The sequence below is a fragment of the Oncorhynchus tshawytscha genome, linkage group LG07, assembly GCF_018296145.1.
Source record: "Oncorhynchus tshawytscha isolate Ot180627B linkage group LG07, Otsh_v2.0, whole genome shotgun sequence".
Classification (NCBI taxonomy): domain Eukaryota; kingdom Metazoa; phylum Chordata; class Actinopteri; order Salmoniformes; family Salmonidae; genus Oncorhynchus; species Oncorhynchus tshawytscha.
This window is the reverse complement of record NC_056435.1, coordinates 11,913,803-11,941,030: the sequence shown is the minus strand read 5'-3', so window position 1 is coordinate 11,941,030 and position 27,228 is coordinate 11,913,803. Positions and strand designations below refer to the sequence as shown.

Here is a 27,228-nt window from a genome sequence, read left to right as displayed (position 1 = left end):
GGGACCCATGGCCACCTCTTTGGCGGGACCCATGGCCACCTCTTTGGCGGGACCCATGCCCACCTCTTTGGCGGGACCCATGCCCACCTCTCTGACGTGCCCTTTGTCCTCTAGCTCTTTGATTTCTTCCTCTCCTTTGCTGTCTACCCTGCTCCACATTAAACATATTTTCAGGTGTTCACACACCCTCTTTTATGGTGACCAATTGTGGTTACCACTGTGTGAAATCAGTTAGCAATAACAAGTAGTCATTATTTATGGGTATCTTGTATCATACATGTCATTTAGATGTTTATACTTTACAAACACACATTTTATTTCTGTAGTTCTCAAAATTTATATATAGTATACAAAACAGTTAAAAATCTATATGTTTACCAAACAGATAAGTGATTAACAACTAATTGCAGTTGGATTAAATGATGGTAAAATGTATTTAAACAAATGAGAAAAGAATCATATGAAAAGTATTGTGAGCATTGCATTGTGAAAGGCAATTTCTTTATATGAAAGGTATTTCTAGATGAAACACTTATTAGGTTTGGTGAAAAAAAAAATTCTGTTTGATTTTGTGTGGTGTACTTAAGTCAATTGAAAATGTGCTTCAACTTTTGAAAAACAGTCTCTTTGATGATCTGTTTTGAGTTTTGTATGAAGCGTTGTGAAATTGAAGAGTTGTGAAATTGAAAGTGTACCACATACTAGTCAAAATAGTACCAAAGCGATTAAAAAAAGGACTGTAATTGAATATTCATGTTTAGACACACAGTTACCATAATTTGTTCAAATGTGTTAATGTCCAAAAATTAACATACATTTGGGTAAACAAAATATTGGAAGTTCTTATTTGAGTTGTTCGTAGTAGGAATTTAAGGTGCCATTTTTTTGTGCAAGAAGAGTTCAAATATTTTTACAGTAATGCATCGATTTGAAATAGCACATTCTTTCTTTTCTTTTTTTGCATTGTGTCGTATATGCGTGCATTCTTCAAAATCAATACATCTATACAATTTGATTTATGATCCACATTATCTTGTCAGGTATACTACTGTACTTACTGTACATCTACGGTAGGTGTTATAACTTACCGTCAGAGGGCGGTGCTGCATTCTTTATATCCCATGACGGACAAACTGACATCTACATGCGAAGCCACTGTGCACTGGACTTTGCAAGTTTGATAAACTATTAAGATATGAAAAGTTTTGATTCAATGTGGAATAGCACATATTGTTGTGTACTTATTATGATATGATTAGCCTATGATATTTTTTATTTTTTTAAACACAGAAATTTGGGAGGGATTTTTTAAATTTAAATCTCCTGCGTAACCATGCCATCCATGGTTCCTGAGTAAGTCAACTAAGGAACCATGGATGGCACATGTATTTTTTGATAACATTAAACGTTGAATCAACTCTCTCCACGTCATTTGTCCATCCTTGAGCACTTCACTTCTTGCTGCAGTTTCTCCGTCCCGATTCGAGTGCATCGAGCTCTATTGGCAGACGGGGAAAATTCCTCCGTGGTGCTCAAATTTCGCCAATCTAATTTTCCTCTCCTCCTTTGTCTCAGTCGGAACACTGCCGTCTCCCCTCTGCCTTTGGGTCATCACCCGCTAACATGGTACGTTTTGGAAAAAAGGAAGACATCGTTTTCATAAATACCTAGGTTTCTTCCGTTTTGCTATGTTTTGACTGTCAGGCTGTCACTGAAGCAACTGTATTATTTGTGTTCTCCGCAGATGTTTCGAAGTGTCCTTTTGTGTCTACTAGTCGCAGTCGTTTGCTGTCATGCCGAGGTAAATGCTTTTTATTATTTAGATTTAAAAAAATATACGCTCTAGAGGACAATTCGTCTGTTGAAAAACAAATGTTTTCCTTTTTTTCTTTCAAAAATGTACTTTGTAATTATTTGGCTATTGTACATAATCCAACAGTAACGTGCCTGTCTGATTGGTCAATTTAACTTGGGACAGTCTGATGCGTGTATATTTTTATATTAAATAACTAAACACAGTCATTTAACGAAGACAGAGTTCAGAAAAAGAAGAGGGGAGCCTTGTACATCTGTCCAGCTTCAAAGATGTAATGTCAACATTCACTAAACCAGTGCCTTTGAGTGCATGTTGTGTGTACATTATGCGCCAATGAAATAGCAGCATATTCTAATTGGCTCCAAACCATCAGTATCTCTATGAATCGTCTTTATCATACAGACTCATATATTTCGGTGAACATTAGAAGATAATTAATGTGCTGTCTGCCTTCCATTTATATCAAGCAAATCCTGATCACTGCTGTTGAATGATGTACTTCACTTCAGCATTGTTTTTTTTGGGGGGGGGGGGTTCACCCCTGTTGCCAGTAAACTACTTCTGATTGGTTTCCATGCAGGAACAGTTGTTCACAGTTGTTTGTAGAGCCTGCCACTTTGGTCATTGACCACCAGTGTAGTATTGCTGACATGTTGGTGGCTCTGGCTTGATTCATGGCAGTTGTTAATTAACTGGTCTTGTGCTGTTGTGGCCAGAGAGGTGATTGATGGTCCCAGAGAAAATAGACCAATATAACAAGCAATTGGGAAAGACAATGAGGATTTTTTTTTGTCGCACCTCAACCACACACACAAGCACTACAGTTAGGCAAGCGTGCACACACACATGCACAAACGTAGGCACGCACACACACACACACACACACACACACACACACACACACACACACACACACACACACACACACACATACATACACTACTGGTCAAAAGTTTTAGAACACACACACACACACACATGCACTACCGGTCAAAAAACACCTACTCATTGAAGGGTTTTTCTTTATTTTTACGATTTTCTACAGTGTAGAATGATAGTGAAGACATCAAAACTATGAAATAACACATATGGAATCATTTAGTACCAAAAAAGTGTCAAACAAATATATTTTATATTCGAGATTCTTCAAATAGCCACCATTTGCCTTGATGACAGCTTTGCACCCGCTTGGCATTCTCTCAACCAGCTTCACCTGGAATGCTTTTCCAACAGTCTTGAAGGAGTTCCCACATATACTGAACATTTGTTTGCTGCTTTTCAATTACTCTACGGGCCGACTCATCACAAACTATTTGAATTTGGTTGAGGTTGGGGGATTGTGGAGGCCAGTGCATCTGATGCAGCACTCAATCACTCCCCTTCTTGGTCAAATAGCCCTTACACAGCCTGGAGGTGTTTTGGGTCATTGTCCTGTTGAAAAACAAATGATAGTCCCCCAGAGCCCAGACCAGATGGGATGGCGTATCGCTGCAGAATGCTGTGGTAGCCATGCTGGTTAAGTGTGCCTTGAATTCTAAATAAATCACAGACAATGTCACCAGCAAAGCACCCCCACACTATAACAACTTCTCCTCCATGCTTTACGGTGGGAAATACACAGGCGGAGATCATCCGTTCACCCACACCTCGTCTCACAAAGACACGGCGGTTGAACCAAAAATCTCAAATTTGGACGCCAGACCAAAGGACAAATTTCCATAGGTCTAATGTCCATTGCTCATGTTTCTTGGCCCAAGCAAGTCTCTTGTTATTATTGATGTCCTTTAGTAGTGGTTTCTTTGCAGCAATTCAACCATGAAGCCTGATTCACGCAGTCTCGTCTGAACAGTTGATGTTAAGATGTGTCCGTTACTTGAAATCTGTGAAGCATTTATTTGGGCTGCAATCTGCAATTAACTCTAATGAACGTATCCTCTGCAGCAGAGGTAACTCAGCGTCTTCCATTCCTGTGACGGTCCTCATGAGAGCCAGTTTCATCATAGCATTTGATGGTTTTTGCGATTACACTTGAAGAAACTTTCAAAGTTCTTGAAATCTTCCGTATTGACTGACCTTCATGTCTTAAAGTAATGATGGACTGTTGTTTCTCTTTGCTTATGTGAGCTGCCATAATATGGACTTGGAATTTTACCAAATAGGGCTATCTTCTGTATACCTTGTCACAACACAGCTGATTGGCTCAAACACATTAAGAAGGAAAGAAATTCCACACATTAACTTTTAAGAAGGCACACTTGTTAATTGAAATGCATTCCAGGTGACTACCTCATGAAGCTGGTTGAGAGAATGCCAAGAGTGTGCAAGCTGTCATCAAGGGAAAGGGTGGCTGCTTTGAAGAATCTCAAATATATTTTGATTTGTTTAACACTTTTTTGGTTACTACATCGTTCCATATATGTTATTTCCTAGTTTTGATGTCTTCCCTATTATACCACTTCAGAGCCATCCAAGAATGCCCTCAGTGGAAACAATTGTTTGCTCTCCTACACAGAGCAGCTTGTGAAGCTCATTAAGGGAAGGTTGATGTTTTTCACTGTGTTCTATGCCAGTTTAAGGTTCCCCCCTCTCTTTCTTTCTCTTTTGTCTCTGCCTTTTTTTCCCGCTCTCTCCCTGGCTGGCATGTTTCCCAGATTCATAGAGCGAGAGAAGGAGAGCGAGAGAAAGAAAGGGAGAGAGAGAGAGAGAGAAGGAGACAGAGAGAAAACCAGCCAATTTCTAGCCCTATTAGGGGGGCAATTAGTCTCAAAATGTGGTCTGGATGACTGAAGCTGTGGCCTGAATGGCTGATAAGGAACACAGCACAAATGAGTGCATAACCGCCTACTGATAAACACAATCTTGTAGTGTAGAAAGGCTATTTACAGCAAGGTTGTCTTGTATTAACAGAATGGTCTATAACTGTTTAGAACTGTTTATACGTTTATTGTGTGCTAGCTTGGCCCTACTCACCAGTGTGTGATTTTCAGTGCTCTGCTTAAGAATGTCTTGTCCTAGAGTGTCTCCTCCTCCTCTAAACATCTGTCAGCCATTAGCTCACCCTCTCCGCCTGCACAGAGCAACACAGGAACACGCCCATTCTGCCATGACACCACTCAGCACCAGCCAAGACTAGCCAGGGAGAGAGGGAGATGAGTTATAGACAGAAAAAGAAGAGTTTGAGACAGGAGGGTAGAAGAAAGTGGATAGGAGAGAGAGAGAGTGGGATGAAGAAATGAGGAACAAGAGTGGGAGAGTGAGATATAGGCGATGAGAGTTAGTTGAGAGACTGGCCTGGGTAGAGAGGGAGGGAGGACGGGGACGAGGAGGGGAGAAGAGGGGAGCTATACACAGTTAGAGGGGAGAGGAATTGAGTGGACAGAGCTTCCCAAGGATAGTATGGGAGATGGTACAGTATATACAAGGCTTTTGGGTGGATGAGAGAAGCACTGTAACGGCATTCCATTCACCCAGCATGAGAAGGAACTTGAAACAATAAGGCTACAGGCTGTTAGAGCCCGCCTTTTTGATCATGACATCACCTTTGCTTTTATTGGTTCAAACAGTCGTTAGGAACGAGAGGCTCTATCTTAAATCTCATTTGTCAGAGATGATCAAAGAATGAATGAGAGCCTGTGGAATGCCTGTTTATAACCTCTCCAAGATCTCATTAATGAAAGCTTTTAATACATAATGGATGATGCAAATCTGTCTACCAATATTCTAATTTAAATGCATGGAATTCTTTCAATGCTCATTTTAGAGCGACAGACAAATAAAGAGAATACGTTCTACAGTAGCAGCTAGGACACTGCAAATTCAGCCGCAACTCCCAAGGAGATCTGTGAAGAGAACTGGAAAAGAGGGAGAATCAGAAAGGGTGTGTTCTCAAATAGAATTTGTATCTAAACTTTTTTTTAACACGGGCCGAGTTGTCACTGCCCAGGTGGAACGTGTGAGTGGAGGAAAATGCTGCGAGTTCTTTGGGTTAGAAGCTGGCCTTTTTGTATCCGAGCCGAGGCGTGAGAGAGCCTATGAGGAATTCACTGTTCCCCTTAACGCCCTACTAGCTCTGTAAAGCTTAATGTGAAACGTGTTTTGTTCAGGGAATCCATGTTTTTACTTATTTCTGCAAGCATACTGCTTGTTGGGAACGCAAAATTAAACAAGGAAGTAGAACAAACTCATTGCCAGCTTTGGAAACAACTGTGATTCATTACATAATGAAAGATATATGCGTTGACTCAATTCACTTTGTCAGGTACCATTTTAGGGGTGGTATAGCGACTATTATTAGTACCTATTGACCTATCTGATGCCCGACTCAGGGTCTAAAACTGAGAGGTTAACAAGTCACAGTTGTCAAATAATCACTTTGTGCTAGTGTCTTCTAATCCCGTCTCTGTAGTTAACACAAATCCTGTGGTTAAGCAGCTGCTTCTTCTTGAAGATGTCTCGTAAAGACTGATATGGAGTTTACAAAGTTTCACTCCCAGCTAGGCCACCTCAGGCCAGATGTCCTCTTACAAGCCAGGGGCCACACAGGGTCACCTCCCCCATGATCAAAGCCCTCTGACCCCCCCCATTGTGGAAGTCTAGTATCCCCCTACCTCCCTCACCCTCCCGACAGCAGCTTATTTCCCAACATGGTGATGGTTTCACACACAGCTCAGACCCTTGTGTGTGCATGTGTATTAGGACTGGGAATTCCCAGGGACCTCTCAATACGATATTATCACGATATGTATTGCGATTCTCACGATTCTATATGTATTGCAATTCGATGCTGTGATTTTATTGCGATTCGGTGTTTCAAACATATTGCTCACCATCTGCTGCAGACGAGAGAGCCATGATAAAATGAGTTTTTATCAGTCATGGAAATGAAAGTGCTGGAAACAAATGGGCTCCCTATTTAGAAAGGAGATGGAGAACATGCTATAAAGGAACGTTTTGGCATAGCTACAGCAAACTAGCACAAAAATAATATTGCAATGTTGTTCAAATGATACGATATGATATATCGCCAAAAATAATATCTCAGTATGTAATTGTATTGTTTTTTCCCCCATCACTAATGTGTATGTGCGCTCATGCATGGGTGAGAGCATTCCAGTGTGTGAGGGCGTTTATTTGTGTGTACGTTCGTTTGGTGTGTGTGTGTGTGTGTGTGTGTGTGTGTGTGTGTGTGTGTGTGTGTGTGTGTGTGTGTGTGTGTGTGTGTGTGTGTGTGTGTAGGCTAAGCAGCAGGAGGTGGGCTGTGCAAGTGCTAAATGGGTCAGCATAGCTGGAGCCAGCAGCCATGGCCCTGGAAGTCAGAGGGTTTGTCTGGGTGAGCAGTCCCCCGAATCAGGCCTTTGACCTGGGCAGGAATGCCTGGTATGTGGGGTGACCTCTCTCATTTGGACCTAACCTGGGAGATTGACTATAGTAGAGGGAAAGAATGCTGTTCACTTTAGACACGACTTAACTGATTGTTATTGATTTGTGTGTGTAGTTTATACCAAAATCATGATGCTATGTAGATGGATCAGGCAAGTTTGAAGTTGTTCTGCAGTTACATGTAGTTCTGTACTGTGTGGAACGTAATTGCTGGAAAAAGTACCCAATTGTCATACTTGAGTAAAAGTAAGGATAATAAATTACTCAAGTAAAAGTGAAAGTCACCCAGTGAAATACTACTTGATTCAAAGTCTAAGAGTATTTGGTTTTAAATATACTTAAGTAACACAAGTAAATGTAATTGCTCAAATATACTTAAGTATGAAAATTAAAAGTCTAAATCCTTTAAAGTTCCTAATATTATGTAAACCAAACGGCACAATTTGTTTTTTCTTTACATTATTTTGGCTACCATGGCTATGCCCCCATAGGATGACAATGCCCCCATCCACGGGGCACGGGTGGTCACTGAATGGTTTGATGAGCATGAACACATTGTAAACCATATGCCATGGCCGTCCCAATCACCATATCTAAACCCAATTGAACACTTATAGGACATTCTGGAGCGGCGCCTCAGACAGCGTTTTCCACCACCATCAACAAAATTTCTCGTGGAAGAATGGTGTCGCATCCCTACAATAGACTTGCAGACTCTTGTAGAATTTATGCCAAGGTGCTTTGAAGCTGTTCTGGCTCGTGCTCGTCCACCGCCCTATTAAGATACCAAGTAGGCGCCTCCTTCATTTTGGCAGTTACCCGCACATTCTCTCAGCAGGGAGACAAGAGGCCCTTCTTTGTTTGTCCTTCTGTTCAGATGGATAAGGCCCCCTTCCCCAATAGCCACAGACACAGCCTTACATGAGACGGAGGTTACGGTACAAAAACAACATTTCCTCTACCTCCATCTCAATTGTTTTGTTGTCTGCCTGCAAAGGACTAATGGGGCTCATATGTTCAGTACACTGTGGGCCTAGTGATTTGGGTCTTTGTGAGTTATGATACACGCGCTCCTCTCCTGGAAGGCACTTTAGAATGAAAGAGTATAATCAGTATAATATAGAGTACAATCAGCCTCTACAGCCTTTTGTTACTGGCTTTCAAAGAGAAATATGACATTGGCAATGACATTTTATGTAAAGCCCTTTGAAGCTTTGGTGACAAAGGATCTTGAAGTTACAGATAGGGTGTGACTGGTTTGTTATTGAATGGTATCTGTCCATTACTCATCCAAAGGAGTCCACGCACACACACGCACGCACGCACGCACGCACGCACACACACACACACACACACACACACACACACACAGACAGACAGACAGACAGACAGACAGACAGACAGACAGACAGACAGACAGACAGACAGACAGACAGACAGACAGACAGACAGACAGACAGACAGACAGACAGACAGACAGACAGACAGACAGAGAGACAGACAGACAGACAGACAGACAGACAGACAGACAGACAGACAGACAGACAGACAGACAGACAGACAGACAGACAGACAGACAGACAGACAGACAGACAGACAGACAGACAGACAGACAGACAGACAGACAGACAGACAGACAGACAGACAGACAGACAGACAGACAGACAGACAGAAAGGAGAGAGTATTTGGTTGTTTTTCTGTCGTGTGTGTGACCTCTCCTTGTTTTAGAAAATATTTATTTGCCAAATAGGACGATGAAAGTTACACTTCCTTTGTTTGAATCGAAGGAAACCCATGTTTGTTTGTTTTTGGGACTAGGTCTGTTTCTTGTCTACAACTGGGCGCTGTAAGGTTTCTCCAAAGTGATCACTCACTGTTGTGTAGAATTGTGTACTCATTGTGTTTTGCTCACAATCTGTCCACACTCACTTCCTGTGTTTGAGTCGTACGGGTGTCTAGTAACTAGTGTTGCTGGTGTGAACCTCACAGAAACTCAGTGTTGGCCTTATAGTTCATTCTGTCTGTAAAATACCATTATCCAATATATATCCAATAAATGGACCTTTGGTTGTCTGACGATGCATAGTCATTAGTCATAGTTTAGTGTAAGTCGTGGTCATCCCCACTACAGTACAGTCCCAAGTGATAACTCAATCATGGAGTTTTAGTCTTGGCACTGGTTTGAATATTTACCACAGTTGGAGAACACAGTCGCTCTCCTCACCCTGTGGAGTGATCAGGCCAGACCCATGTTTGCTGTCTGTCTCTCTGCTAAAGTAATCACTGTTCCCTGTGTGTTCTTTCCTGCCTGGCCTCTTCTAGGCCTCTCCCTCCAAATGACTCAAAGTGGCTGTGAAATAAAGAGCAGAAACAGTTATTATCCCTGGCATCTTCCCCTGAGGCCCCTCCGAAGGTGCTGGTGGAGCCAGAAGGTTTTTATTGTGAAAGCCATGTAGGCAGTGTTGTGTAGAATTATGTACCCATTATGTTTTGCTCACAGTCCATTCACACTCACTTCCTCTGTTTGAGCCATACGGGCAAAGATGGTGGATAAATGAAGATCAGGGCGTTTACCATTGGGGGAAAATTGTCAGCCTCCCATAGATACCAATGCAATAGCAGCTGCGTCTGGTCTAGTTAGTTCAGTGACTTTCATTGAACCCGAAAAAAAAACCAGGAAGAAAACAGCGATTGGGGGTGTCTCGCTTCCTTTTCCGTCTCTGCTATGGGTCTCCAGTAGCTCTCTGGATACACCAGAGAGGAAGAGGCGATGCGAGAGCATTTACTCTGCCCAAAATCTGTCCACATAAATAATACCAAGAAGTGAGGGATTTTGGTATGTAGGTCAATGAGAGAGTGTCGAATTTGGGGTTAGCCGAAGTTAAGTTATACTCAGATAAGTAGGTCGTTTAGAAACGAGATTCCTTGGATAACAGATGAAAGGCTCTCTCCCCAACTGATTGGTTCTTCTAACCCTATTAAAGCCATGATTGGTTTGGTATGCCCCTGACGTACAGCTTTTCTTTTTTTCAGTGTCTTGACGTTGCCCTATAAAACAAGTTAGGAGTGGATGGGAGAGTCACAGGTTGGACATGCTCCCAAATTCCTCATCTTGGCTCTGCAGGGGAATGTTTGCACCCTCGTTTCCCTTGAAATGTCTTTCTTCTTGTTGTCTCCCACTCACGCTATCTATCTCCCTCTGGACACATAGAGAGAGAAGTCAGTCCAGACCAGACGCTCTAGCTCCAACAAATCTGTGTGTGTGTGTGTTCAAGTGTGTGTTCAAGTGTGTACAGCTCCTCTGTTAGACAGCTCGAAGATGGATGTCTTTTTTTTACCATCAGCTCTTGGCCTGTGGACCGACCCTGCCATAAATCTTCACGTGTGCTAATTTCACGCCTGAGACGGGGGGTCTCGACCTGACCTGCATATCATACAGTGTGTGTGTGTGTGTGTGTGTGTGTGTGTGTGTGTGTGTGTGTGTGTGTGTGTGTGTGTGTGTGTGTGTGTGTGTGTGTGTGTGTGTGTGTGTGTGTGTGTGTGTGTGTGTGTCTGCGCGCGAGAGCGTGCACTTACTGTACGTGCGTGTGCATGTGTGTGTCAGGCCTAGGTTCAAATAGTATTCAAAATAATTTCAAATGTTGGGCTTGATTGGGCTTGCCTGGCACAATGGAGCCGATAGAATCGAAAAAACTGCAAACCCTCTTGATTGTTTAGCTTAGGATACTTGTATAGAGCGAGAGAGATTGCACAAGGCTGTTGGTCACTTGTCACTTTTTTGACTGCATATCTTTTGTCTGTGAAAATCTCAAAACACATGCCAGCCAAGCAGTGACATGCCAGCCAAGCAGTGACATGCCAGCCAAGCAGTGACATGCCAGCCAAGCAGTGACATGCCAGCCAAGCAGTGACGACATGCCAGCAGATAGTTTGTTAGTGACATGCCAGCCAAGCAGTGACATGCCAGCCAAGCAGTGACATAGCCAAGCAGTGACGACATGCCAGCAGACTCAGTTTGTTAGCAGATAGATTGTTACGTTCTTTTTGTAACAGTATTTTTATTATAATAATTTCATACAATTTCCACCCATATTAAGAGATACAACAACAGAGACAAAGCACACAAAAACCAGCACTCACTTACACATACCTACGTATATATATACATACATACATACATACATACATACATACATACATACATACATATACATATACATACATACATACATACATACATACATACATACATACATACATACATACATACATACATACATACATACATACATACATACACACACCCCATACATACGTACACCCTTTTCCTCTTCCTGCTCGGCGCTTCTCTCAACCCCATCCCCATCATTGCGTCTCTCAATACATACATTTTAAACAAACTTACAAACAGAAATTAAACAAAAAAGCTCAGTTTAAACCAAGAAGTTAGGTTCCACACATGGAACGTGCAGTGTAATTCTGAAATACATAGATCACCACCATTCTAAGAGAATCCTTGTAGCATAATAGCTGATACCTCAGGTTCTAGGTAATTTAGATAAGGTTCCCATATTTTGTAGAACTGATCTGTTTTAGAATGCAATGTACATGTCAGATATTCCAGAGGCACCCATTCAAATAGTATCTTATGCCAATCTTTAATAGAAGGAACCTTATCACTAATCCACTGTAAAAGGATGTTTTTTCCTCGCTGCGAAGGTAAGGATGTTGTAAAGCCTCCTCTTACCCACAGAAGTAACATGCCTACTAGGGAGACCCAACAGTAATGAAACTGGGTCCAATTCTAGATCAACCCCTAGGATCTTTTCAATTTCTTGCAGAACACCAGACCAGTATCTTTGTATTTTGGTACATGGCCATAAACAATGTGTTAGGGTGTCTGTATCAGTTTTACATTTAAGAGACTGAGGAGAAGAGGAAGAGGATGTCTGCGATTTGGGGATATATGCAATCTGTGTATTATTCTTAACTGGATTGCTCTAGTACGATTACATATAGATATTGTTTTTGCATATCTCCAAATGTCCTCCCACATCTCTTCGTCAATAGTAACAGACAATTCTTTCTTCCACACTTGTTTCACCCTCTGTGTGTTGACAGCAGAAAAGGACCTTAAAGCATCATAAAACAGACTTACAGACATTTTCCTTTGTGGGGAAAAAAAGCATTCTTTCAATGACAGACATATCAGGGTTACCAATTAAGGTGGTGCTCTTCAGAATATAATGTCTTACTTGTAGGAAGCGGAAAAAGTCCTGCTTTGGGAGTCGATATTTCTCGAGCATCTGCTCAAATGACAATAAAATCTTATCAGCAAATAAGTCATTTAGTCTGCGTATGCCCTTATTAAGCCAAAAGTGAAAGCAAACATCCAACAATCCTGGACCAAAATCTGGGTTGTTAAGAATTGGGGTAAGAGCAGAGGTTAGTTTGGACCTTCCCAGGAAGCGTTGAACTGACCTCCATACTTTGAGTGTGTTAAGTGTAATGGGATTATTGCAGTCTTCTACAGACTTGAAACTTCTGAAAAATAAAAGATCCTGTAAGGGGTATTTTGAAAGAGAAGTCACAATGTCTAACCAAATAGAGGAGTCATTGTTTGTGATCCAGTCAGAAATATAACATAGGTGGGCACACCACTGATATAACCAGATATTGGGCAGATCCAAGCCACCCATAGAACTTGGCAGCTGCAATATTGCCATCTTAAGTCTTGGCTTGCATTTACTCCATATAAAGGAACTTAGCCATCCATTTACATCCTTTATTACCTTATTGGAGAGTAATACTGGGATCATTTGGATTGGGTAAAGTAGTCTAGGTAAAATGTTCATTTTCAAGAGGGATATTCTTCCCGACCAAGAAATCGGGAGAGAGTTCCAGCGCTCCAGATCCTGTCTTATTGTATCAAACAAGGGAACAAAATTGGATTTGTACATTTCCTGGAATTTAGGAGTTACAAATATACCCAGATACATAAAACCTGAGGGAGACTATTTAAAAGGGAAGGGGGGAGAAGTATTAGGTACAGAGTGGCATAGCCTCTGATTTAGTTAAGTTAATCTTGTAGCCTGAGAATTCGCTGAATAATTCAATAATATTAATAAGAGATGTAATTGAAGTCTCGGGACTAGAGATGAATATCAGGACATCATCAGCATAGAAGCTTATTTTATGGTGAACATCACCAATGAGCAGCCCCTGTATAGCAGGCGTTACCCTGATGGCCTCGGCCAGTGGTTCCATAACGAGTGCAAAGAGGAGAGGAGACAAAGGACAGCAGCCTGAGGATCATCATATAACATTTTCACCCATTTTATAAAGTTGTACCCTAGACCAAATTTATTTAGAGCAAAGAATAGGTAAGACCACTCCACACAATCAAATGCTTTCTCAGCATCTACGGAGAGCACAAGTCCATCCATAGCACTTTGCTGGTAGGCTTGAATTACATTAAGAAGCCGCCCGACATTGATGCATGACTTACGGCCCTTAATGAAGCCAGTTTGGTCTCCTTTCACAATTAGTGGCAGTGAGTCCGATAATCTTGTGGCTAGAACTTTAGAAAGCAATTTTCTATCCACATTCAGAAGGGAAATTGGTCTGTACGAGGAACAAGACTCTGGACATTTTCCCTTTTTGAGAATAAGTGATATGTTGGCTTCTCTCAGAGTTTAAGGGAGCTGGTCATTTGGAAATGAGTGGTTAAACATATCACACAATGGCTCAAGGATCAGGCCATGGAACTCTTTATAGAACTCACTACAAAACCCCTTCTGGTCCTGGGGCCTTACCATTTTGCAGATTCTTAATTGCGAACATTATCTCTTCCTCGGTAATAGGGGCATTAATGTGCATCATTAATTTGGGTGCATCATTTGGGAGTTCTGAGGCATAAAGGTTTGCATAAAATGTCTTAAATTAGTCATTTATCAATTATATTTTCATATAAATGATTGCCATCAGAATCAGTAATAGTAGCAATTGACTGAGAGTCAGCTCTCTTTTTAGCTAGGTATGCCAAGTACTTTCAGTGTCCTGTGGTAGGAGAGAGTCCAACGTTGATCTAAGGACTGATATTTCCTTTAATAGGGCAGGAGTGGGAGTTTTAATGTAGTCCTTCTCTTTAGTTCCTAATTCACCCTCTAACGTTTTTTGCTTTTCATGCATTTTCCGTCTCTTAGTGGCTGTGTATGACATAATCAGACCCCTGGAGTACGCTTTACAGGTCTCTTAGTGGCTGTGTAGGACATAATCAGACCCCTGGAGTACGCTTTACAGGTCTCTTAGTGGCTGTGTATGACATAATCAGACCCCTGGAGTACGCTTTACAGGTCTCTTAGTGGCTGTGTAGGACATAATCAGACCCCTGGAGTACGCTTTACAGGTCTCTTAGTGGCTGTGTATGACATAATCAGACCCCTGGCATACGCTTTACAGGTCTCTTAGTGGCTGTGTAGGACATAATCAGACCCCTGGTGGCTGTGTACCCCTGGCGTACGCTGTTACAGGTCTCTTAGTGGCTTACAGGTCTCTTAGTGGCTGTGTATGACATAATCAGACCCCTGGAGTACGCTTTACAGGTCTCTTAGTGGCTGTGTATGACATAATCAGACCCCTGGCGTACGCTTTACAGGTCTCTTAGTGGCTGTGTATGACATAATCAGACCCCTGGCGTACGCTTTACAGGTCTCTTAGTGGCTGTGTAGGACATAATCAGACCCCTGGAGTACGCTTTACAGGTCTCTTAGTGGCTGTGTATGACATAATCAGACCCCTGGAGTACGCTTTACAGGTCTCTTAGTGGCTGTGTAGGACATAATCAGACCCCTGGAGTACGCTTTACAGGTCTCTTAGTGGCTGTGTATGACATAATCAGACCCCTGGAGTACGCTTTACAGGTCTCTTAGTGGCTGTGTATGACATAATCAGACCCCTGGAGTACGCTTTACAGGTCTCTTAGTGGCTGTGTATGACATAATCAGACCCCTGGCGTACACTTTACAGGTTTCCCAAAGGAGCGAGGGGTTATCTGTTGATTGAGAGTTAATAGAGAAAAATGCTTTCAACTCTGTAATAAAATATGATATGAATGTATGGTCTGTAAGAATGGTTGTATTCAACCTCCAATGTCTTGACAGATTGAATGCCCCGTTGAGTTTATGTCCAGGATCACCTCCGCATGATCAGATATGACTATGCTTCCTATCCTAGCGGATGAAACAGACTGCAAAGACGTCCTGGGCATAAAAAAGTAATCTATTCTAGTCTGACATCCATGAGGTGCAGAGAAAAAAGTGAACTCTCTGCTGGAGGGATGAAAAGTTCTCCAAACATCAGCATACCCCAGATCATCACAAATAGCTTTAAGTGACTTAGCTTGAGGAGAGAGTGAAGCTATACCGCTGGGAAACTTATCAATAAGGGGGTTCAACAAACAATTAAAATCTCCTCCAACCACTGCAGTGTCTGAGTTTAATTCTGAGAAGTCTAGAAATACCTTAGTGAGGAAATCAGGGGGGTGAGCAGGGGGGAAGTAAATATTCATTATGGAAATGTTCTGCCCTTGTAAAGTACCATTAATTATAACAAAGCGACCAAATTTATCTTTCACACAATTCAAGACCTTAAGTGGTAAGTTCTTTTTCACAAGAATTGCCACACCTCTACTTCTGGATGTAAATGATGAGAAAAACACTTGACCAAACCCCCCTTGTTGTAATTTCAGATGGTCCTTATCATCCAAATGAGTTTCTTGCAACAGGACGATATCAATATATATATATATATATATTTAAAGACAGTACCTTCTTCCTTTTAATGGGGTTATTTGCTCCCTCTTATGTTCCATGTACATACACGCAGTCTGTGACCTGCCATTGTACCTTGACCATTCAATATCCAGACTGAATCCTACTGTAAAAGTGGGGTGGTACCTTTTTCCATGTGTTGGACTCTCTTCTATCTCACCGAGCATAAACAAACGATATGAACACTGAACTCGAATTATACTAAACCCAAAAACGAAACTTGTAAAGATCCAAAAGGGGGTTTCACACTAGCTAACCTGCAGGGGATTTCAACTTTCCAATGTAGACTCTTAAGTCCGCATTGCCACTCAATAGCCTCATCCTTTATATATATGGACATGAAAATCAATAGAAGAAGATTGAGGCTCTTCCACCTAAAACCAAGCCTGGGCACCAATATAGATTAACACATATCTCAGCCTGAGCTATAGCGGCAGTTACTTTAGCAAGAAAAATAATAAAGATACGAATATTACTGAACCGGAGCACCTGAGAACTCACACCACTGTTTCATGATCAGATTCAAATATAAAAATAAAAAAGTTATACAATGCTGCGGAGGTGCAGCTTAAAGTTATTTCCCCGAGAGAGTCAACAAACGCAGCAGCCTCTTCAGGTGTGTAGAGTTTTATTAGGCGATCCGTTGACCATAATCTTCAATGTGGCCGGGTACAACAGTGCGTAGTCCATCTTCATTCTCTTGAGTCGAGCCTTCGCCTCATCAAACGCTTTGCGTCTTCGTACAACCACTGTGGAATGATCATTGAAGAATGAGACCTTTGGACCTTTACGATGACTACCGTCAGAGCCGATGTTTCTAGCCGCATCCAGGACGTGCTGCTTGTCTGTGAAGTTGTGGAACTTTATAACCACTGTCCGTGGGTGCTGGTTGGGACTGGGTATCGGTGCTTGAGAGCGATGGGCTCTGTCCAGCTTCACACGTCCAGCCTTAGTGTCCATTTGTAGGTAGCCAGGGATCCATTCCTCAAAATTCTTTACTGAACGTGTCCCTTCAAATATTTCTGGGAGTCCCACAACACGAATATTGCATCTGCGTCCTCGATTATTCAAGTCGTCAATGTGCTCCGCCATTTTGCGCACCTGTTTCTCAAGTGCTTTTATCTTAGTGTCCATAGATGTAGTTAAAGTTTCCACTGTAGCAATTCTTCCTTCTGCCTCATCAACACGTTTGACAACCCTCTGTAGTTCAGCTGAATGGCCTGCTATTGCTTCCAAGACCGTTATTATCTTAACATCGATCACTTTAGTAATGTTATCAGTCATCTTTTGAATCACCAGGCCCATTGTGCCTGGATCCGCAATGGTGTTAGCTTCGCTAACGTTAGCTAGCTCCTCCTGCACATCTACAGGGATGGTGGTTTTGGTCGAGTTCTTAGTAGTTCTGTTGGGCATATTGTCAGAGATTTTGAGAAATAGCCATCAAGACTCATTGTAGGATAACTTATTTAGCCAATTCTACCACTTTTTCAAGCTAGGAGATGAATGTAAAAATATACATTTACGAATGCCACGGGAGCTCGCTGAAACACAGTGTTCTCGCTATGGCACCATTTTGTCCCCCCCTATGATTGTTACTTAAGTAGGGCTGTGTGGCCGGGCAGGAAGTGTAGCTGTGGCTGTGTGGACCCTAATGGGGATCCTAATAAAATACCAAAAAATATCAATGGTGAGAGGTCAGGGGTCACTAGGCTCAGGCAGCTGGTGATCTCTGACCCCCCCCATGCCATCTGTGACACCAGCCATGCAGATTCCAACTTGAAGGTATGGTATTGTGGTATACTGGAAGAATAGAGGGTCTCCCATTCACCATCCTGGCCCACTACTCTTTTGTGGTGGAAGTTAGACCTCTTGGCTTCATAGCAGTCTTGTTCTTTCTCTGTTTACTTCATCTCTGGGCTGTTCAAAGGACCACCAAATGTTGGATTCACATAGATTGATATCTGTTTTCCTGAATGGAAGGCCCTTTCTGGACAATGCTGTAGTGTGTCACTCACTGTTTTCCATTTGTTTGGAGGAATTTCCTGTTGTCTTCATAATAGCAGAGCCTTGTGGGAAAGAGTTGACCCGTAAAGGAATAAATCCCTGTGGGGGTTTACTATCCTTGTGGGGACTAGAAGTCCTCACAAGGATAGTAAAACAAGGAAAATACAGACAAGTGGGGATATTTCGCAGGCTATTTAGGCTTAAGGGTTAGGGTTATAATTAGTTAGGGTTAGGAGTTCGGTTAAGGGTTAGGAGTTAGGAGTTAGGGAAAAGAGGATTTTGAACAGGAATCAATTGTTTGGTCCCCACAAGTATAGTTAAACAAATGTGTGTGTGTGTATATGTATATATATATATATATTATGTGTGTGTGGGTTTGTTTGTGTTATTTAGTCACCTGGACACTCCATGACATACTGGTCCAGTGTCTGTCTGTCTACCATCTGCCCTATAAAAGTGCTGGTGTCTTTTGTCTGACTGTGTTGGCTGAGAGAACATGTGTCGCTATGCGTGTGTGAGGGCATTTGCTGAAACATTGTTATGCTAAAGTCACTGTGGCTTAGCGGCCCTCGCTGTGAATGAAAGGTCACAGTTCAACGGGCTGTTCAGACTTCCATCTGCAACTGTGGGTCTGGATATCAGTCTGGAGGATTTAGATAGCAGACAAGGGCAACACATGTTTCTCTCTCTCTCTCTCTCTCTGTCTCTCTCTCTCTCTCTCTCTCTCTCTGTGTGTGTTTGAGTGTAAAAAGTCTATATATATTGAAATGACATGTAGTGTTTCTTAAAATGTAACATATATCAAGACATCTAAAACAGAATGTAATGGTATACACATTAGAAAACCTACCGCTAGGAAGTGAAGGGTATGTCGCCATCTAGTGACAGCCTTCACAAAAGCATGCATGCATACTGTCTGTCTGTCTGTAAAATGTAAAATGTGGTCATTGAGCCATTGAGTAAAATGTGGTCACAAATACAATGTTATCTGACACAAGCCAAGTAGACCAGGTTCCAGTAAAATCACACGTTTTCTGAATCTAACATTACTCAAGAATTGTATAATAATGCTTGTTTCTCAAATAAACCTAAAATTACTGCAACCCGGTCAAATTTTATACCTGTAAATCTAGCTATTTTAGTCAACACTAGATGGCGGTGGCCACCTTCGAGAAGAACCCTTCCCTATTACTTATTACTGTTAATTCTTATACATTTCCTTGGTGTTTCCTTGTATCTTTCAGATAATGTATACTAGAAGAATGCATGTAAGAAGTGGAATGTCATCTGAATTTCTTTGCAGGAGGAGAAGTTGATTTGTATTTATATAGATGTCCATACATCATCACACAAGTAGAAGGCATCAGATGTATAATCTCCCATGTCTTCTGTGTCTCTGCCTGGAGGAGGGGAAGAGCAAGTCCAGGGTGTGTGCAAATGTATTCTGTGGGGCTGGCAGGGAGTGTGCTGTGACAGAGAAAGGGGAACCTTCTTGCCTGTGCATCGAGGTGAGTCTTAGCCTATACACACACACACACACACACACACACACACACACACACACACACACACACACACACACACACGCAGGCATGCTTGCACTCGCACACACAAACACACACACATATGCACTTGCACACACACACGGTACGCACAAGCATGCATGCATTCTCACACATACACACACACACATTCCTGGCAAAGACCAAATGTCTCACTGCACAGATTGAAAATGGGTGCTCTCTCTCTCTGTCTTCAGCAATGTAAAGCTCACAAGCGCTCTGTGTGTGGCAGTAATGGTAAGACGTACCGCAACCACTGTGAGCTCCACCGCGACGCCTGCCTGACCGGCCTCAAGATCCAGGTGTACCACGACGGACACTGTGAAGGTAGGGGACCCTGAAAATAATCTCTAGGTTGTCTGAGGCATAGAAATATATTACTAGAATGGACAGAGCCCCTCAGCCCATACACATTTCAATGAAACACATATGTACACTCAATATGACTGCTGGTCTTCCCATCACAGAGCATTACCTAGAATAGAAAAGTCTGTCCTGGGAATTTTATTTCTGTGTTCCAACGGACAATCTGCAATAAAGAGGAGATTAAGCAAAGTGTTTTGATTGTGTTATGATTTCTTTCAGAGAAAAAGACAGACAAAGCTGTTGCTGCTAGCCCAAGTAAGTATACTGCTCAAGGTCATGAGGCCCATTGTCTCAGAGAGGTGAATGAATAATTGATTAATGATAGCAGTAGGTTCATTTTATACTATCCTTGCATGCACTGTAGAAGATACACTGTTGGATATTCCTTTACACTATCACACAACAGCTATGTGCTCAAGGGAAACACACACACACTCACACCCAGCCCTCACCCAACACACACACACACAAACAGAAGTACTCTCACATACTTAGTTCCAGTAGAAATACGCTGTAAATATGAGCGAGTCTGTATAGTCATTTAGCTGTCTGCAGTACTGACCCTCTCTACTCTCTCCCTCTCTGCCTGTGTAGTCGTGTGCTACCTGGCCAACAGGAACGAGTTGCGCAGCCGGGTCATCCAGTGGCTGCAGAATGAGGTGGTCCCTGACGGCTGGTTCGCCAAGGGCTCCAACTTCTCCAACACCCTGCTCAAGTACTTTAAGGTAGGTTGGACTTGTGCCTGTTTGTGGGGTTGGGTGGGTGGTTAGGTGTGTGTGTGTGGTGTGTGTGTGTGTGTGTGTGTGTGTGTGTGTGTGTGTGTGTGTGTGTGTGTGTGTGTGTGTGTGTGTGTGTGTGTGTGTGTGTGTGTGTGTGTGTGTGTGTGTGTGTGTGGAGAGAGGTAATGATACTTTCGTAGTTGAACTATTGCTGGAAAACTGCAAGGAAAAGTACCGGACAGCTCACAGTATTTAAAGTGGAGTTGTATTTATTTCTAGTCTTGTACTTCTAGAAAGTCCTCCTCTGTCCTCATATTAATAAAACGGCTAAGATTACAATCCGTTAGCATGTATGGACTACTTAATGACTCCGTAAGCAGCGGAATGATACACTTCACTTGCAGCAGCTCTACGGAGACAGAATCAGTTGGAAATTCACCGCGTTCTCCCCCTCTGTCAGTTAGTTATCTTGTTTGTTCTGTGGGCCAAGCTACACAGCAAAGAAAACGCCCCACAGCAAGAACAGACTGTTCAACACTCTTCCCACTGCCCAGCACTTGAACACATAACAACAGTTATGCAACAGCTCTCCTGCTCTGCCCCCCCCTCCCCAAAGAGTCAAGATCATCTCCACCTGTGTGCCTGTGTGGTTGACACTTCTCACAGAAAGCCCATAGAGCTCTAATGGTCGTCTCCGCCATTTCTTTTCATACTCAATAAAATGTTAAAAATGTATGAATGAATATTCCTACAGGACTATGACAATGGAGACTCCCAGCTGGATTCCACTGAGTTCCTTAAGTTCCTCCAGCACAACGAAACAGCCATCAACATTACCTCATATGCTGACGAGGAGAACAACCGCCTGCTCAGGTGAGCCCCAACCACTGGCCCAGGGTCAGTAGTGCACAGCTGTCAATCATGACAGGTATAATGCATTCTAAAGGCATAATGTCTTATAATCATGTCATAATGATCCTGACTGAGCGATAGACGTTTTGAGTTTGTATACATTTTCATATCAGTAAGTGTTACTTACTGATATTTGCTGAGTGCAGTCAGTGCATTCTCTTCAAGTAGTAGCAACATAATGATGGTTTATCTCAACATATTGGTATCTCGGTAATGTGGATTTCTGTGATGAATAAGAATGCTTACTTAAAAGACTAATGACTGTACCTGGCAATCATTTGTTTTCAATTGCTGCTTGAAGAAAAGAGAAGAATTCTCCACCGACACATTAGCATATTATAAATGGGGCTCAGCACTTAATGAGCTCCCTAAGCAAATTAGCAGGGTTTTAATTTCCAGCACCAAATCAGGAACTTAACTTCAAAATAAGTTAAATAGCCATTTTCTGGGACTAACACTAATTTAATTCAATACATGGAGTAAATGGAGCAATTGAAAGGCCATGATGAAGCTACTGCTTGCACTGCTAATAGGTATTTGATTGAGTTCTTTCAGTGAATCGGTTATTGCCATATTGATATAAAACTACCGTATACAGAAGCAATGGTAACCTGTATAATACATCAATATATTGTCACGGGCGTCGTAAGAAGTGGACCAAAGTGCAGCATGGTGAGCGTACATATTCCTTTTATTTATAGAAATGTGGCCAACAAAACAAGCAAACGACCGTGAAGCTTAACTTCGACTATAATGCCTCTAACAAGGTCAACTACCCACAAACAACAGGGAAAGAAGGCTGCCTAAGTATGATTCCCAATCAGAGACAACGATAGACAGCTGTCCCTGATTGAGAACCATACCCGGCCAAAACAAAGAAATACAAAAACATAGAAAATAGAACATAGAATGCCCACCCAAATCACACCCTGACCAACCCAAAATAGAGATAAAAAGCTCTAAGGTCAGGGCGTGACATATATGCTACTCAAATTCTGTGGAATTCATTTGTTCAGTTCTTGCCCTAACTCTGATGTTGAACTGTTCAGTTATTAGTATCTAATCACCCTGCTGCACCTTTGCAGCCATGGTGAGTGTGCTGTAGATTACTACAGTTGAGACTGTATGGAATCACCAAAAAATGTAATTGATTAGGATGAGGGATGTAGATTTGTTATATCACAGTTGTTTACATGGTGACCTCGAGACAGGGTGTACAAGGGCAGGGGGATGGGTGATTTGGGGGGGCTGAAAGTGCTGTTTTGGCAGTTCTGCAATGGTGAGGCGGCTTGTTTTGATGGGAAGTGGTGGTGGGTGTGGGTGGCAATGGGGACGGTGCTCAGTGGCACCCCACTGGCTGTCCCGTGGGACCATACCCCTCTCCCATGCATCATGGGTCTGGGAGCGGGCGCAGAGAGCGACACAGGGATTTGGGCAATATCAACTCTCATTCATGTGTGGAATCTTCCTCCCAATTTGTGTCGGCTGGCTATCTGGGGTCATCTGTGAGATCGACTAGAGTTAAAGGGCAACTGGACTGGCAGTAGGCCCAGTCTAAGGAACATTGAGGAACATTTACAGTGCATTCGGAAAGTAGTCAGTCCTCTTCCCTTTGTCCACATTTTGTTATGTTACAACCTTATTCTAAAATGGATTCAATTCATTTTTTCCTTCATCAATCTACACATAATGACAAAGCAAAAACAGGTTTTAAAATATGTTTACAAATGTATTAGAAATAAAAAACAGAAATATCTTTGAACGGGGTATGGTAGGAGGTGCCAGGCACACCGGTTGGTGTCAAGAACTGCAACGCTGCTGGGTTTTTCAACGCTCAACAGTTTCCCGTGTGTATCGAGAATGGTCCACCACCCAAAGGACATCCAGCCAACTTGACACAACTGTGGGAAGCATTGGAGTCAACATGGGCCAGCAACCATGTGGAATGCATTTGACACCTTGTAGAGTCGATTCCCCGATGAATTGAGGCTGTTCTGAGGGCAAAAGGGGCTGGGTTGCAAGTCAATAATGTTTCGTCAACTCAGTGTATATACATTAGCTCCAGTGAAATGGCAGTAACAGTAGTCTGTTTAACTGTATTTCCTTCCTGTGTCTTATTGGTCCTATTGTTCATGACCCCACCTCTCCTGTTGGTGTCTAGGAGCCTGTGTGTGGATGCCCTCATCGAGCTCTCAGATGAGAACACGGACTGGCAGTTGAGCTTCGATGAGTTCCTAAACTGCTTCAAGCCTGGCTTCAACCCACCAGAGAGAAGTAAGACTTGCACCATATACAGTATCTTCCTGTTATGTGTTTTTCTATGTCCCGTGTTCAATCCCTACGTTTTTTAAAATGTGATTTGATTATTCAACCATTTTAAAAACACATTAAAAAAAGACCCTTTCATAAATGAAATACTGTTACCAAAGAAAATAAAAATTAAGATGTCCAGAAACTGCTTCTCCAATAAAGATCCCCGATTATGCTTGTAGGCAATGTCATGGCAACGTTAGCTATCTATGGTTATGCGCAGAAACACGTCATCGGGTCTATAGGTTGTGTCTATCAATTGAGTGTCACGCCTGCTCCCGCTCTGAGGCTGCCCAGCAGTACCCACTCCTGCCACCATCATTACGCACACCTGCTTCCCTCGTCACACGTATCTGCGATCATTTGGACTCACCTAGACACAATCACCTGCTCTCATTACCTCCCCTATATCTGTCTGGTCCTGTTCTATGTCCGTTCATTAAATTGTTAGGTTCTAATCTTCAGAGTAAAAACTCTACGGACACTATGAAAGCTTAACCAAGTTTATTCTTCCCAGAGGATCAATACAGCTGCATCAGGCGACCACGTATTCACACAAGCACTGATATTTAACTATGCTGAGTCTCCTCCTACACATCTGAACAGCCAATGCATCTCTGTTGCTAGACAGAACCTTAGTGATATCTGTTCTTCCTCACTTCATCTAACCTGACATCTACCCCAAAGTGATCACTCCTCCCCAACTCACGGCTGTTATGGTGACTGGTACCAGACTGTGTCTCTTCTCATCCCAGAGGATCCCTCCCATGGGATCCCTGATGGCTAACAATAACATATCCTGACATAATGTAAACGTTATACATTACCCTCTCTCCCTCAGTGACATGAATAAGTATATTTCTCATTCTCAGAACCCAACAAAATGTTAAACTCCCTGTACCTGCTTCTCGTCATCAGCGTCGGTTCTTACATTTAAAGAACATTCACAAAAAAGGAATCATTTTCACTTCTCCTACTGATTTCCCAAAACCCGGTCTGGTCCGTTGAGACTGCTTCGCAAGGCGTTCCCAAAAGTAATGCCCACTTTGATCTCTGGGTTTGAAAACTATGTGCTGTTACTGATTAACATGTAATTTCCTGTGATGTCCATTGACTTCCTGTTATCTGCTTCCTGTAGAGTGTGCCCTGGAGGATGAGACCTATGAGGACGGGGCAGAGACTCAGGTGGAGTGTAACCGCTGTGTCTGTGCCTGTGGGAACTGGGTCTGCACAGCTGTGACCTGTGAAGGTGAGACTAGCTGTCTTACACCTGCCTTTATAGTAGGCCCTTACTGATCTGGGTCATAGTGTGAGGGGATTGTGCGCTAAGATTAATTATGTTCTTTCTCTCTCCCTCTCTCTATTTATGTCTGTCTCTTCCCTCGCTTTATCTCTCTCGTTGTTACTCTCTCTCTCTCCCTCTGTCCATATTGGCTTGTGTCTCGCTTCCTCTGTCCCCCCTCCTCACTATCTTTCTCTCTCTCTTTTTCTCACTTGCTTTTTCTCTCGCTTTTTCTCTCTCTCTCTATTTCTCCCTCCCTCCCTCCCTGCAGATAAAGTGCCTGCTGTGGAGAAGACTGAAGGTGCTGACCAGGAGATGACAGAGGAGGAGTGGACACGGCGAGTGGCTGAGCTCAATAAACATCAGGTTAGTCTGGAACAATGAATAGCACATTACGTTTTGCTGCTACTTGTTAAAGGGGCATTCTGCAGTTGCTACATACATTTTTGGACTTATAAATAATTATATGTACCCATTGATTCTTAAAGAGTATAATTTGTAAATGCCTCATGAGCTTAGTTCAACTGTCACACTCCATCCGAACCCAAAATGTAAGCTTGTTTTACTCCAATGTTTGTAATCAAAGTAAATGTAAACAAACATTGTATATAGCCTCAAAACATGTTTAAACTATAATTCTGATATAATGGATGTTCAGTCCTTACATCCATAGCTCTGTCTATGAATTTGAGAGTGGTTACAGTACATTTCTCCAGCCCAACCCTCCGCTTTTAATCAAAACACTTAAGAAGTGTTATTGTTTCAATTGTGGATTGCCCCTTTAAGTAACAGTATAGGTCAATGAGGCTGTGTACTTATACAATACACACACCTGTACTTAGAACTTTATGAGTCAATTACTGTAATAATCAGAGCCGATATTTGTCATAGTTTACATGCCCATGCTTCTAGGTATGTCTCACTTTTTGGCTGCGTCTTTACTGTACATCAGGGTTTGGGTTTTGCTTTCTTTTTAATACTAGGCACATTTGATTGAGCCTGCCTGGGGTGCCAGATGGGCGGGGTTTGCACATATGAGACTATTCCATTGGTTCCATCGCGTCAGGCAAGCTCAATCAAGAGCAGCTAATCCCATGCTGTGTACACTGTGTATCATACGGGTACTTGTTCTACAGTAGCCAATAATCTTGTTCCTTTAACTCCTGTTAGGAAACTGTGGAGAAGATGAAAGTGAGCACTAAGGACATTTGAGAGAGAGAGAGAGAGCACTCTTTCAGTCTCACCATCAACAATCACTATCTGGCTGAAGCTTTGCAGCTTGTACTGTTGCTAAAGGAATGCATCACTATTGTTTTTAGATTTTAAAATGTTAATTATTATGATTTTTTAAAAACTGTACCAATGTCTATTGTAATATTATATATAATATTATTTCAAGGATGCTGCAGATGTGAGCAAACTAGAAAAATATGTTGATGAAGTGTGTGGATTTGTAATGAACAGGATAATAGTACTTGAGAGTGCTATGGGTCACTCTTACTCATTTGAAATACACGATTGTGTGGTCCGTCTGAGACATACATCGTCTGTGCATGCTTTGCCAACAGTACTGCAATACATTTGATCGTTGATGTGTCTTTTGGGGAGCTGATGCACGTCGGTCTCTCGGGATATAGGTGCTTTGGTTGGATGACTTTGTTCGGGTACAAGGATTGGGAAAAACAACTTCTACAAAACATATTTGATGGCATAACTGAAACCAAAGTTCAAATGCAAGATACCTGAAGTACAGTATGTGTAGTAACTTTTAGAAAGTAAGTGCCTTACATTTTCACTAAGACCTCGGGGACGTCTGTCACTTTGAAACCATGCCAAATGTATGGTCTAATTAGTTAGTAGCCTGTGTTTCTTTAGTTTGTTATGTGTTTATTGTCTCACTTTTAGAATAATACCAGCTCACTTTGTTTGCTTGTTTACAGGAGACTTTTAATTAAACATTTACTCCCTGTTGATTATTAAGACTACTGTATTGTCAAACAGGTATGCAAGCTTTATACATGTCAATAAATACATTTAATAGACATA

The 27,228-nt window shown here is 42.2% G+C and overlaps 1 protein-coding gene across 1 annotated transcript; it reads left to right on the top strand.

Moving 5' to 3' along the window:
• The first annotated feature begins 1,406 nt into the window (after nucleotides 1-1,406).
• Nucleotides 1,407-27,228, top strand: LOC112253982 (follistatin-related protein 1). Its single transcript, XM_024426155.2, has 11 exons — nucleotides 1,407-1,626; nucleotides 1,745-1,801; nucleotides 19,438-19,539; nucleotides 19,791-19,920; nucleotides 20,179-20,214; nucleotides 20,554-20,684; nucleotides 21,433-21,551; nucleotides 23,752-23,864; nucleotides 25,039-25,149; nucleotides 25,454-25,548; nucleotides 26,353-27,228. The coding sequence occupies exons 1-11, from the start codon at nucleotides 1,624-1,626 to the stop codon at nucleotides 26,392-26,394; spliced, it is 939 nt and encodes a 312-aa protein (XP_024281923.2). The 5' UTR covers nucleotides 1,407-1,623; the 3' UTR covers nucleotides 26,395-27,228.

Bases quoted from the DNA above. Each gene is read 5' to 3' on its own strand.
- LOC112253982 (XM_024426155.2), top strand. The intron at 1,802-19,437 runs GTAAATGCTTTT...CTCTGCCTGGAG, and splicing joins TCGTTTGCTGTCATGCCGAG to GAGGGGAAGAGCAAGTCCAG. The intron at 25,549-26,352 runs GTTAGTCTGGAA...AACTCCTGTTAG, and splicing joins CTGAGCTCAATAAACATCAG to GAAACTGTGGAGAAGATGAA.